Here is a 15,591-nt window from a genome sequence, read left to right as displayed (position 1 = left end):
ATTTTGACGTGATGTGTGCCGATATCACGGAATGAAGACAAAAATTTCACACATCTCAGGTCACAGGGCTATCCTGTGGCCAAATAGCCCAATCGATCATACTGTTAAAGTTGCTATTGTTCAAATCGCTACACTGTTTTTTATGTAGTGCATTGGTAGTGCAACCATTACAATGATGTAAATAAGAAATTAATAGGGTGATGTGCAAATTAATGAAAAAAATTGCAAGATATTCAACAATTAAGAGTGACACAGCGCCATCTACCGGTAATAATTGACATTGCGATGTTAATTTAAGTATAAATTGTATTGCTGTGTTCTGTTGCAACCACTATCTGATATAATCTAAATTACTAACGAAAGATGCTTAAATAAGCACCACGTGCTCAACGTCATAGCATTTTGTGTTAAAAGTCGAAAGTAACTCGAAACTACTACAGCTTACTACTATATGGAATTAAGGGAAATGAGACTACAGATGCAGCTGTTAGATCAACTCATACCTTCTCCATGTACTCTTTGACAGTACCAAATACAGACTATAGACAGTTTATAAGATCAAAGCTAATTGCTGAATGGCAGTCATCATTGATAAACAAATTACATGACATTAAGCCTGAAATTAAGCATTGGCATTCTAGTCAACGTAGAAATAGAAGAGAGGAAGTTGTTCTTGCTAGGCTCCTCATTGGTCACAACTATCTTACACATTCTTATTTACTAAGGGCTGATGACCCTCCACCCCCCCATATATGAAAAATGCAATACACATTTCACTACTTATCATATTCTGGTGGAGTTCCAGCACTTTATACGAGAGAGGAATGAAATTTTTACCTATCTAACCAAGTCAGGAAGATGCTATCAGACTCATAAAAACTTCATGATTAATAGAGTGATGTTTTTAATCTTTTACAAATAATTAATTTGTACAAACACATTTGACTGGAATTTGACTGGTATATATATATATATATATATATATATATATATATATATATATATATATATATATATATATATATATATATATATATATATATATATATATATATATATATATATATATACATATATATATATATCAGTGTAGTAAATAAATAATTATAAATATATTAGGATATTCTGATACTCTGCAAAGCTACGAAGAATACGAATAATGTTTGACGTGGCCTTTCATGAAATATATAGCGGGTGGGTTCACTTATGAAATAAAAAATTATTTTCTACTACCGTTGCCTTTGTGAGGGATGATTTTATCTTGGCGCATAATATCATAATTATCGTATCATAATATCGTATTCCCTTACAAACCTTTTTTGAGTACTATGGTATGGCGCAAAAAAAAAAAAAAAAAAGAGTATTGCACTACTTTCAATGCACGCGCTATGAGATATGCTGTTCAGTTGCATGCATATTAATAGAATAGCACGTGTAGATTCTACCCCCCCCCTTTTACATTTAACTGTAGCAGTGGTGTTGATACCAGTCATCTTTCGGATGTCGCTATTTCCTTTCCAAACAATGAATAAATCATCATTGTTTGGAAAGGAAAATAAATGCTCAGATATCATCATCATCATCAAATCCTGACATGAACCTTCAAGGGGGTGTACAGGATATGATAGTACTACATGAAAAAATTACATCATTACTAACTTCCTATCTACAATTTTCCTCCAAATCAGTCTGTTACTTGTCAAGACTCCAATATTATCAGATCTTATGTTTCTATCGTCTAAGGTACTTTGTACCGTATCAATCCACCTATATCTTGGTCTTCCTCTGGGTCGTTTTGCTGCCAACCTGGCAGAGAACACATGTTTTGCTAATGTTTCATCGCCCATTCTGTTGAAGTGACCATACCACCTGAGATTAGCTCTGCTAACGCATTCCTGGATGCTGACAATGTCAAGTTCTTTCCTAATATCCTCGTTTTTAATATGATATTGCCATTGATGCCATCTGTTCATGCCTCTAATCTTTCTCAGGACTCTCATATCTGCGGTCTCTAGTCTTTGGTCAAGTGTTTCACTTCTGACCCAGCTCTCAGATCCATAAGTTAAAACTGGTTTGAACACTGTCTGTATACAGCTAATTTAGTGTTTTGACTAATTTCTCTCTTATTCCATATGAATTTATTCAATTGACTTCCTACCATAACAGCTTTGCTGATTCTGTTGTCTATTTCTATATTTAATTTACCATCTTCACTAAAAATCGTGCCTAAGTAGCTGAAATGTTTTACTAGTTCCACAGGTTCTCCATTCACACCACAGTTGATATTTTCAATGATTCTGCCTATTTTCATTGTCGTTGTCTTTTTATTGCTGACCTTCATACCATATCTATTACAACAGCTATTCAATTTAGTCAGAGAATCTTGCAGGCTTGTAGCGGATTTATTTAGAAGTATAACATCATCCGCATAAAGCAAAGAGCTGACATTAACATCTCCAATTTTGATATCAGATATAATATCACTTTCCTTCATAATGTGATCCATATAGATAATGAATAATAGAGGGGATAATGTACATCCTTGTCTCACACCAGATTTAACATTGAACCATCTTCCTGTACTTCCTTCAATTCTAACTGCTGACTTACAACTCAAATAAAGACTAAGTATTGCTTGATATAATGCCCCATTGACACCATATAACTGCAGCGTATTGAATAGCTTCTCTCTTGGCACCATGTCATATGCCTTTTCCAAATCGACAAAACTTAAATACAGATCTTTGTTATATTCCCATGCTTTCTCGACTATTTGTCGTAAAGTGAAGATCTGATCCTGATAGCCTCTATTTGGCCTGAATCCAGCTTGTTCTTCACCAAGCTTCTCTTACACAATTTTTCTCAACTATACTTGCATAGATCTTGCCAGGAACACTCAGTAGAGAAATACCTCTGTAATTCTCACATTCAGTTTTATTTCCCTTTTTATATATGGGTACTATGAGAACTCTATTCCAATCATCGGGGATTCATCCCTCTGTCCAGGTTTTCTGAACTATGCAGTGCGGTCACTGTAAGAATCTTATACCACCATACTTCAGCATTTCTGGTCGAATATCATCTACTCCTGCTGTCTTTCCACATTTCAAGCCTTTGATGGCTTTTTCTACTTCAAGTATGGATATGTATTATTCCTGACTGCATGCCTGGTCAGCGTTTTTTACCACTGCTCTGTCATCACTGCTTGTTTCATTTAGCAGTTTTTCAAAGTAATTACTCTATACTTCAAGGATATCTTTTTCTCCCGTTTTCATGTCACCTTTATCATCTCTAACTCCTTTTACAGCACTCTTTCCTCCATTCCTAAGCTTCTTCAACAACCTCCAGAATATCTTACCACCTTCTTGATATTTATTTTCTATGTTCTTGCCAAAGTCCTCCCATGACTTTTGTGTAGTTAGTTTTACACAGTGTTTCACTTTCTTACATTTGACTCGGTATTCTCTACGAGCTCAAGCTCACTTATTTGCCAGGAACTTTTGATATGCTTTCTTCTTTTCCTTCAGTGCCAATTTAACTTCCTGTGTCTACCATGGAGTTCTAATTTTTCTATCCTTGCAGACAACTTCACCACATGCCTCTCTAGCTGAATCAATCAGAGCTTTCTTCAAGGCTTGCCACTGAATCTCCAAGGTTTGATTCCTGTTCTCAAACTCTTTCATTTTCTTTTCAATAATATTTCTGTATTTTAGTCTACAGTTCACATCTGAGAGCTGCTCAACTTTTATTCGCTTTTAAAACTTTCTTACATGTTATTCTTTTCAATATGAAATTCAATTTTATCCTGCTCAAGACTAAATAGTGATCACTTCCAATTTCAAATCCTCTGTACACTCTGGTGTCCTGCACCAGGGAGAAAACATCACTATCAACAATAACATAGTCAATAAGACTTTTCTTATTTCTAGCCTCTTCTCTCCATGTGAATTTGTGCACATTTTTATGTTGGAATATGGTGTTAGTAATAACCAGTCCATGTCCTGAGCAAAAATCCAACAGGTATTTGCCATTATTATTAGCTTTGCTCTTTTCTCCAAATTTTCCCAAAATGTTTTTTTATGTCTCACAATCATTTCCTACTCTGCTATTTAGATTCCCAATAAGGACCAACTTTTCCTTTCTCATTGTGTCAGTTGCTTTTTCTAAAGCCTCAAAAAATTCCTCTGTTTCTACCTTAGTAGAACCTTCTGTGGGACCATAAGCACAAATAAGTCTCATTGTCCAGTTCCCCATTCTCATATTTGCCCACATTACTCTATTTGAGACTGACTGCCATTCAAGAATATTAGCCTCGTATTTTGTGTTGAATACTATGGCTACTCCTTCTTTTCCTTGATTGTGATTGCTTGAATATAACATTTTGTATTTATTGCTCAGAAAGACCTCACCAGTTTTTGTCTTTTTTGTTTCAGTCACCCCTATTATGTCGATCTGGTACTTATCTAATTCCTCAGTTAGCTCCATTTCTTTGCCATTCAGGCTTCTTACGTTGATAGTACCGATCTTTAACTCTGGTGATGTTGAGTTGGGGTTTGTTTTCAGATTTGTTCCAGTAACTGACTTTTCGCTGTTCGCCCTGGTTCCCTGGCGAAAACAACGGGGGCCTTGTTTAACCGGGCGACGCCCCAGCCGGCATGAATTTTTGTCATGTTGTACTATTATTTTTTATTTTGGTTTAACCAATAAGAATACAATTTGGTCGGCTAAATCCCAAATTGCCAGCCCATCCTCGTTCGTTCAGTATCAAAGTAGATACCCAACAGGGTGCACCACGAGAAGGTGAGGATTGGACATTAGGTCAGAAGCCCTGGTCGGTTCTCCGCATTCCTTTGAAGGCTATGTGGAGGTCTCCTCTCAGTTATACAGCTTTGACCCTTAAGCACCCCCTGTGTATTATTAACCCCCTGTGAATAATATTAATGCTATATGCTCACATATAGCATTAATAATATTCTGACCAAGTCATTCGTAGATTACAAATAATGAAGCTGGAACTGTTATGAACAAATAAAAGTGTCGTAGAAAGATTATCTCTTCATTGAAATGTTCGTCATTATTAGCATATTTTCTGAACATTACTTGGCTTGCTTCCTTTTGGAAATTCGATGTTTTCTAAATATGCCGTGAAATGATTTTTTCCTTCAGCGAGTTGGAGCATCCGTTTTTCCTTAAAAAAAGGAAAACGATTTTTTTCTTTATTCTTCAGCGAGTTGGAGCATTCGTTAATGATCTTAAGCGTGGTGGCGTTTCAAGCGCGGTGTGACGTCATTTCAGGTGACGTTAAATCCTACTAGTCACCGGATCACGTGCTGTTGTTTACGTCGAGGGTTTAGATTAGAATCTAGGTCTCATCTTCCTTTTCCCTCTTTTAGCTTGCGGTGTTGAGGGTTTATTAATCATCGGACCGCAAACCGTTCACAGGATAAGGTGGTCAGCCCTACACCCCCGGTGTATCCTATGTCCGCAGTGTAAGCTCTTCACGTCACCGACGGGAATCGAACCCAGGACACTCCTTCCCCAGGCATATGGTTGCGAAACGCACAGCCACTAGGCTAACCGCGCGGACTTAAAAAAAAACCGCTTGCCCGTGTCAGAGATCGAGATCAAGTTAGTCGATCGAGATCGACTAACTCGATCTCGATCTCGTCGAAAAAAGGCTTAGAAAAATTTCCTTTAGTCGCCGACTAGAGTTGAAATCAAGTCTTCCTTCGAGAGGTCAAGGGTCGTGGTATGCAAACGCCACATTCACTGAGTATATTTTATTAACCATAAAGCATCTACGTACAATCCAAATAAATATATATACATTTGTACATGGAATGCTTATTCTAATTGGCATTTTGATTTACATTTCTTGATATCTTAATAATATATATTATGTACAATTTATTTTTCCTTATTTTTAACATCAATAATCTGCTCAGTGTCTGCTTCTTCCTACAGTCCTTTTTACATGAGTTGAGCAGTATTTTTCTTTTAATGTAACATAACTTTACTATCCATGGAATTCTGTATTATGAATTTAAGTTACCAGTCATCACATTTCTTTTTCCATAATTCATATTTCCTTTTTATAATGAAATTCCTATAAGAGACACATTTCCTTAAACCTATGTAAGGTTTGTTTTAAAATATACAACAATGGATTTTATATTGTTAACTAATCTGACAATATTCATACTTAAATGTACATATTTATACATGTATGTACATATACACACATATACATATATACCTATTACTATTTTACATATAATACGTCTTCTATGCATATGACTATTTTACTTATAATACATATAATTATTCTTTCGGAGACACTTCTTTGTAGCCCTTTGTTATGTTTGACTTGACACTTTTACATTTGGACTGTAAACAATTTGGATTGTACATTATACATTTACAGTATAATTTACATTTTGGATTGTACATTATACATTTACAGTATAATTTACATTTTGGATTGTACATTATACATATATAGATATAGTTTGGATTATACATTATTAACTTATCATGAAGTGTTAAGCGCTATTTACATATACCATATTTATACATACACATGTAGTTATTTTACATATCATAAATATTCTTAACATATAATTACTAAAACTTGTTTTTGCATATCATTACATGATTTATTGCTTCATTATTATCATTTTCAGATTGCAAATGTCTATATACATATGTAGTATTTGTTTTAACATAGAAGGAGAGGGTTACATTTTGGCAGATATTTGAGTTACCCACCGGATCAGCAAAATGTCATCAAGTTCTTCCACTATATAAACTGTCATTGACATTTTTTGATACATAAAAATAAACTACAACCTCTATAATTGGCAAATATTATGCACAGAACTACAACTAATCATAGCATAAAGCAATTAATGTACAAATGGTTATACAGCTTAATGAAAAAGTTTACAATATGCTTTTCTTTCGCTTATGTATATTTATTTTATCGTGTATATGTGTGTTTTATGCTTCTTTTTTAAATTTATGGTGGGTCCTTTATTTCTATGATTTACAGTTGTTCTTCGAATTCTGAGATGAGACCTACTTGCTGCCATTGGTGTTTTGTTATTTTGTTTCTGTTTATGGTATCTGTGATTGTTTCTTTTAATATGTTGTTTATTTTGCTGAGTATGTCTGGTCCTGTTTCCCTTCCGTAAATTTTGTCGCATCTGTATGTCCAAATCGAGTACATGGTTGTTATAATAATGATTGCTTTAGTTGTGTTAATGTTTCCTTCGTTTAACCAGTATAATGTGTGTTCTGTAAGGGGTTGTTTGTGTTTTATGAATGTTTGAACCGTGTTCCATATTCAGGAGGTGTGAGGACAGTACATCATTAAGTGGTAAAGTGTTTCTGGTTGGGGGCAAAAATGACATCTGGCGGGGCCTTCAAGAGGGATCCCTTTCGCTGTGCACCATATTTTGGTGGGCAAACAAGCGTGGTGTACTTTGTAGTAGAAAGTTTTTAATTTGGGGTTTATGGGCAGATTGAAAGCTTTTTTAAGTGCCTTTGATAGTCTTAATGTCCCTCTTTCAATCTCCCGGTGTTGTGGTGGTGGTATAACTGTGCGCGTGAGTTTGATGTGTGCTGCTTTAGGTCTCATCTTCAAGAATTCGTTTATGTATTAATGTATTAATGAAGTTGTAACCTTTCGCAATCTCGTGGAACATTCTTGGTGTTTTGCCACTCGAACGCGGAAGGGAACATATTACTTTGTCGGGCATTATCTTCTGCATATAATATATTATATATGCGCTCCACGCTTTTTCCTCCGTGTAAGCTCTCTCTATGATTTTTGCTCTCGCACTTAGAGTTTTTAGGTGTACGTTTATTAAGTCGAGTCCTCCTGCCTCAATGTCATGGAATATTGTGGATCTTCTGATGGGTTCGTATTTGGAACCCCAGATGAACTTTGCGCACTCTCTGTGTATTCTGTCTACTGCTTGACCGTTGTAGTTGGTATTGTTCATGAGGTACCATATCTTAGACAGTAGGTATTGATTGCATATTTTAGCTTTACTTGTTACTGATAGTTGTCTGTGTCTCATCTGTGTAATTTTCTTGGTTATTTTTGTATGTGCAAGCTCCCATTGTGTGTTGTGTTGGATTTGTTCCCCTATGACGATCCCCAGTAGTGGTAGGTGTTTGTCTATTTTTATGTCGTTCGGCATGGTAGGCCTTTTTACCCACCTGCCGACGAACATCGCATGGCACTTGTGAAGGTTTACTTTCAGTGCTGACGCTTTTTCAAATTTTTTGAGTATGTTGTGTGCGAGTGTGAAGGACTCGGCTGTAGTTACGGTTAGTATTACATCGTGGGCATAGGCGAGCACTTTTGTTTTTCCTTCACCTCCTATGTGAGTGCCCGCTATGCCGGGATGCTTAGATATTTCTCGTATCACCGGGTCTAAGGCGAGACCAAAGAGGATCATAGAGAGACTGTCTTCTTGTCTGATCGAGCATTTAATTTTGACCGGTGCAGACAGTTTCTTGTTTATGATTAGGCGAGACTCTGCTGTGATGTAAATATTTGAAATCAGATTTTGAAATTTTTTCCCAAAACCTGTAGCTTTGATGACTTCATGTAGGTAATGATGACTCACTGAGTCAAAGGCCTTTTCAATGTCGAGACCTACCAGTAGACATGGTTGTTGTGTTGCCTGGTAGTGCTCATATATACATCGAATTTGAAGGATATTGTCTTCTATTTTGCGGCCTTTTATTCCGCAGGTTTGGAATTTGGATATGATCTGGTTTATGTGTCTCTGCACTCTTTCGGAAATAATTTTAGTTAATATTTTTTGGTCTGTATTGAGGAGTGTGATTCCTCTCCATTGTGTCTCTTCGTTGTTTGCTGTGTCTTTCTTTTTGGGAATTAATGCTATGTAGCCGAGGTTGAAATGTTCTGGGATGCTCTCCGAATTGTTCGGATAGCATTTTCACAAATAGTGTCTCAAACAGGGGGTAGTACGCTTTGTAAAACTCCGCAGTGAGGCTGTCGGGTCCTGGGGATTTGTGTAATGATAGGGATTTTATAATTTTCTTGCATTCTGTTGGCGTGATTGGTGAGTCTATGTGTTCTGCCTCCTTGTCTGTGAGTCTTGGTAGTTGTGTCAAGAAGTTTTGTGTTTCTGTTTCGTCGTTTTCTTTTTCAGAGAATGTATTCGTGTATTGTGAGTGGAAGAATCGGAGGAGATTTGCATCTCCCTCGATTTCTACCCCCTCGTGTTTTATTTTATTAAACTGTGCTTTCTGCTTTTTTTGCTCTTCAAAGAGCCACGCAGCTTTGGTCCTTCCTTCATCTTGTTCCACTGTTTTTATTTTAGCGCGAACCCAGGCCTCTTCAGCCTCTTTTATTTCAATTTGTTTTAGGTTTGCTATGAGTGCATTAATGGCTATTTTATTTTCTGGAAGTGTTCTGTCTATGTTGTATTTCTGCATTAGTTCTTTAATTATGTTTATTATTTCTTTGTTTGTGTTGTATTTTTTTTTGTTTCCCTATCTTTATGGCGGCTTTTTTTACTTGTATTTTAAATTTGTTCCATGCCTCCTTTACATTTGTTATTTTTTTTATATTGTTTAGTATTTGTTTAATTTCCGATGTAAATTGATCTGTGTTAATAATACTGTTATTCAGTTTCCATAGCGGGTAGTTTCTGTTAGTGTGTGTTGCTGTCTAAGGTCTCAAGGGACAGTTTAGCCTTGACCAAGTGGTGGTCACTAAAGGTTAGTGGTGTATGGCAAACTTCCTTAACAGTGGACTTTAGATGCTGGCTTATGTATATTCTGTCTGGCCGTGAGGCATTGGTGGGGGAAAAATGTGTATACTCCCTCCGTGTAGGTTATAGTATTCACTGAGCTACACTGACTCTGGTATCTAGGTCTTTCCAACTAAATGGAATGGTATCTAGGTCTTTCCAACTACAAGAGCTCTTGTAGCTCTGAAAAGAGCTACAAGAGCTCTTGAAGTTGAAAGCTCTTGTAGCTCTGGAAAGAGCTACAAGAGCTTTCAACTATGTATATTATATTTGTGCATTATTTATTATTATAATTATTATTATTATTATTATTATTATTATTATTATTATTATTATTATTATTATTATTATTATTATTATTATTAGCTATTTAAATTCAGTTATATAATAAAAATTAATTTTTATTTATACTTATTAAATTAGATGTTTATATTTATCACATTAATTATTTCAACAATAAATTTAATTAATCTGAATAAAAAATCATGATTTAAACCATAATGACGTAATTGCACTACGAAGATAGTTCCATAACAATTGCTTTATTCAAATTTCTGTATATTAATATCAGAAAACAAATAAATCTATGCTCACCGAGTTCATTACCCTGTAAACTAGCCGGTATTATATTAATTATAAATCCTTCATTTATTCTGTTTAAAGATGTAATACACAAATGCAATCATTATTAAACATAAGCAAAAAATTTGTCTACGTGAGAAATGCAACTTGCAACTTCAAACAATATTTCTTGGTGATGACATGCGCAGTACTGATTAAGACAAACACGTCACTACTATTATAATTTCATTGCGCATGTGCAATTTACGATTTCAATGCATTCTGTTTTATCATGTATAACATCTTTGATTTATTTTTGAATACATCGCTATATGTAGACAGTATAATACGAAACCTGGTTCAGCAATAAGGATAGAGGAGATTCTTGAGTAATACTAAAATAAACGAGAACAAAATGAATAAACAATTAGCACTGTTTGAGTAACCAGTAAGCAGTTTATTAGAACTGTTTCATGTACAAATGTATCGCATCTTATGCGTAAAATTCCATTTTTCTTGTAGTCTAATCTAGGCCGCTTATCCTCCTGTAAAATAAAACAAAATAAAAATATAAATAAATACATAAAATGAGAAATAAACAGCATTCTTTTTCCATGTAATGATGAGAACAATTAGAGAGTTTATATATATTTTTTTTCAACACTTGTTAATGCATTAAATACATGTAATGGTATAATAACATTCATTTTTAGTACTAATTCATACTTATGTACGTCAGTACAAAAAATTACTGAAGGAAAGATGGTGAACCAGTCAACTGTTTCGGTCGTCTACCCATTCAAGGTTTCCATTTCGGCAATAAGACTATCTCATATTTACAAATAACTATAATTAAGTTGGGTAGCATTTTTCACTTCGTTGAGAATTTTATGTTTGTTTTGTTGTTGTTAAAAACAAAACATGTTGAATAAAACCATCGTCACTTAATATAGCAGTTTTAATTTTAGTATCTAGCGTAATCACATATCGCTGACTTTGAATTTCATCTGCCATTATTACAATAGTAAAATAAAATAATAATTACAAAGCGTTTCTAATTCACAACAAAACAATGAGAGATTCAGTGAGCAACGTCGTATAAACGTCGTTGCTCACTGAATCTCTCACGAAAACAAAAAAAAAATCGATTGATTCATGGAATCGCTATGAGTTACCAAAAACCATCGTATAGGAGCGAAGTGTCGTATATATGGGCATTGGTCATAATTGAAAACGTCTCATGAGCAGATCATCGTAAAGCAAAGCCTAATGTCATCATACTAAGATGGATATCGTTTAGCAACTATCTTAGGAACCATCTGAAACAACTATGACTTTTAAAATTGCACGAGTTATCAGTATAGTTTTAAGTGGTGGGTGTGAAATATTATCCCTGATAATTTATAGGAGATATAAAGATTTGAAATGTCATTTATTACTCGTATTTATTCCCCACGTATATAAGTAAATATAATAATAATAATATTTTTTTTGAATTAATCAACGTCTATACAGATTTTTTTAGCATTTACAAATGCTTTTCAACTGAAGATGAGGTATTCAGTCATATTATTAGCATTATATAATAATAATAGTAGTTGTATTTATAACTACAGTGAATTTTAAACTGTTAATGAACACATAATTAATTTTTTAGCCAACATTATTGGTTATAATGATAATTCATTACATTGAACACCTTGTTTCGTTATAATTGACTTAAGATATAGAAAATAGCCTACTGCAGACAAAGTCTATAAAAATCAACAATGAAAATATTATGCAGCATAGTGATGATGATAACAACTTTAATGCAGTAATTCCACATAAAATTCCAATTTTAAGAAATTTATATTAAACGAAATGCCTTTAATGGCAGTTATACTTACTTATCCTGCATTTCTTGCACAATCGGTAAGAAAAAATACTTCTCTTTCCTGTCCAACATCACTTTCAACGGGCTTTAACACCGCTGTTAACGCCCCTTCGATTGACACCCAGTCCTCCAATACTACCATGTCCACCTCTAAATCTATCGTAGTCTCCACCCAGTACTCCACGTTTTTCTCCTAATCTATGAGGTTCTCTTCCAATTCCACCACTATCGCCTTCCTTTCCTCCAAAGGGATCATCAATTTCATGAGGTAGTAATTTTCCTCCTGTGATTATAACTCTTCCACCTTCCAATATGTCCAACACTTCTCCAGTACGTCCATGTTTATCTATAACAGAATCACCTATATGGAAGTCTCGTCTTCCACTAGGTCCATCTATAAATTTAAAACCAGTATCTTCTAATGTTTCTCTTGTGTTTCCACCACGTCCACCTCTAATTCCACGACTTTCACCTTCCTTTCCTCCAAAGGGATCATCAATTTCATGAGGTAGCAATTTTCCTCCTGTGATTATAACTCTTCCACCTGCCAATATATCCAACACTTCTCCATTACGTCCATCTTTATCTATAACAGAATCACCTATATCTAAGGCTCGTCTTCCACTAGGGCCATCTATAAATTTAAAACCAGTATCTTCTAATGTTTCTCCTGTGTTTCCACCACGTCCACCTCTAATTCCACGACTTTCACCTTCCTTTCCTCCAAAGGGATCATCAATTTCATGAGGTTGTAATTTTCCTCCTGTGATTATAACTCTTCCACCTTGCAATATATCCAACACTTCTCCAGTACGTCCATCTCTATCTATAACAGAATCACCTATTTGTAAGCCTTGTCTTCCACCAGGTTCATCTATCAATTTAAAACCAGTATCTTCTAAATTTCCTCCTTTGAACCCACCACCCCTACCATCTCCACGTTCACGTAGTGAGCGCCGAACTCCTGTTTCTTCATTTACACCTCCATTCGGCTTGCTTATTCTAATAGCAGACACAGCAAAAATCAAAGTCGTCAAGAGAATGAGAACTACCTGAAAGCAGAAACAAAAAAATCCATGAAGAATTAACAACAGATGCTGCTTACATAATAGTTACTACTTCTGAGTATGTTACTAATATGTAATACACATTAATATGAATTGTTAACATTACAGTTAGTGTGAATTGCTAACAAAAATTACTAATATTAGGGTGCTATTAATATTTAATTAACACAGTCTTGTTACCAATTAAATGGTAACAAGACTGATTGCAATGAAGCAACTGTTCTTCTTGCTCCATCAACTGTAAAGATAAAAAGAAGGGTTTAAACAAAGGAAAATGGCATTTTTTCAGCCATCACAAGCCTTTAAAATCCATAAATTCTCTAACGAATATTCTGAAATAATAATTTCATCTACGAATTATGTTTGGATGTTAGTTCATGCCACGGACAGTTCGCATTTTACTGCTCTAACATTTAGGAAATTAGTAGAGAAGTAATCTTCAAGGTTCAATGCATTCCATTGGCATGTTAAATAAGAAAATAAAAACAAATCCTCTTAATCCTATCTAGTATTTATTTGTATGTATTCGTGTGTATTCTGAAGTCAATTTCGCTGTCAGTGCCAACAGTCTACTAACTCAATGCTTCCCAAACTTATGGATGTCAGGGCCCCCTTTGGAAAAATATAAATAATTCACGGTCCTCCCTCGAAAAAAAATCGTAACATAGGCATATATTATTATAATATTTATTGTATTTATATTCAATGCAAAACATGCACAGCGAATATCGCAACAATCAAATGCAAATTTTACCTTTTTAGTATCTTACGTAGAGAATTGACATGGCATACTATTTCATATTTTTACGTAGATAGATATATTTTTATTGTACATTTGCAGTACAAGCACATGAAACGTAAAACGATTAGTAATAAAAAGGTAATAATTAAAAATATAAAAGAAGTTTAATAACAATTTAATGTGATGGAGGTGTTTCAATACTGCTGCACAAAAAGTCAATATCAGGTGAAATATTTGAAACTGCAATTCTTAGATTTCTGCTTTGAAATTAAACTTATACGAATAAGCATATATTTACTAATATTCATTAAGCGCCGAAATAGGCAGGAAGCAAAATTTGTGAACCCGCACCAATGTGTGATTTTTTTCCATTAAAATATAAAAAATAACAAAGAAGAAATAATAAATAATAAAAATTAAATACGTTTCTTTTAAGATAAAAAAATCTGAACATTTAAAACATTTTAAAATTGTTTTCATTATTCCACGGCACCCAAGGGGGCCGCGGCCCACAGTTTGGGAAGCGCTGTACTAACTCGTGTCCTAAACGCACCTTATAGCTTTATTTACCATATTATAGCTACTATGTAGAAAGGTAAAAGAAAATTAAAGTAGTGAAGTTCTTTTCTCTTCTTCAGATATGTTTCCCACTGGAGACGATGGAAATAAACTGCTACCTTAAAGAAATTCAGAAACATCCGCTCTAAATTGGGTTTCCGGCATGCAATCTCTTAGTTAGAAGAGGGTACCTATTCAAGCTGAATGAGTTGCATTATTATTTCACTACTCAAGATATTGCATATCTTTATTACAGGTTGTATATTAAGACTAATAAGAGTTTGTTAAATTACGATACTATAGAACTTACCTTACACTTCATAATTAGTCTGAGCCAGGCAGGGTTACAATAAAGGTAGACCAACCACTACTACTACTACTACAACTGCAAATATGTATATTTATATATCCTTGTTCAGAGGATAATGATCTCATTAGTGACGTCATAGTACTATCATCGGAAATTGTCTTATCACAGGAGACAATTAATCACTTGTAATAGCTAAATGAAACAAATCCAGGTGCTACAAGTGATGCAATCATAAATTGTCGGAAATTCTTGCTCCTCAAGATTGAATTCATGGAACATCCTTGATTGCACATTAGAAATGTCGACATTACATGTGTATGTTGTGCAACTCGGTACAAGTGATGTCAAAGGTCGCTACAAAGAAGCACGACATCCATGGTGATGGTGCATCTCACTCAAAGAAATGCCGAAAAAATAAAATAAAAAACTAACAAGAAAGAATAATAGACGTCACCGCCTTCACCTTCTTCAACCTGCTTGTGTCACCCACAAGCAGGTTGAAGAAATTTAAACACCAAGGAAAAGAGTTAAGTCTATTGATTCCCTCTGATGAGAGATATTTATTTTCCTTTAATTTTTCCCTTTAATTAAGGAGGATTGATGTGTAGAAATCAGAACATTGAAATAAGAAGAGATGATAATTAAAATTTTGATAGAGTGGAATCCTCCATAGAATCCCCCCC

General features: G+C 34.6%; 1 protein-coding gene across 1 annotated transcript; it reads right to left on the bottom strand.

Annotated features, from left to right (window-relative positions):
* Nucleotides 1-10,791: 10,791 nt before the first annotated feature.
* Nucleotides 10,792-14,920, bottom strand: LOC150103365 (uncharacterized). The gene is made up of 3 exons (XM_090398456.1): nucleotides 14,909-14,920; nucleotides 12,245-13,283; nucleotides 10,792-10,900 (listed from the first exon to the last, which is right to left on the bottom strand). The coding sequence occupies exons 1-2, from the start codon at nucleotides 14,918-14,920 to the stop codon at nucleotides 12,309-12,311; spliced, it is 987 nt and encodes a 328-aa protein (XP_090254582.1). The 3' UTR covers nucleotides 10,792-10,900; nucleotides 12,245-12,308.
* Between the last annotated feature and the right edge of the window lie 671 nt (nucleotides 14,921-15,591).

Source organism: Typopeltis vanoorti, chromosome 9 (assembly GCF_054136105.1).
Source record: "Typopeltis vanoorti isolate ZY-2024b chromosome 9, IOZ_Tvanoo_1.0, whole genome shotgun sequence".
In the NCBI taxonomy this organism is placed as follows: Eukaryota; Metazoa; Arthropoda; class Arachnida; order Uropygi; family Thelyphonidae; genus Typopeltis; species Typopeltis vanoorti.
This window is presented reverse-complemented; position numbering and strand designations above follow the sequence as displayed.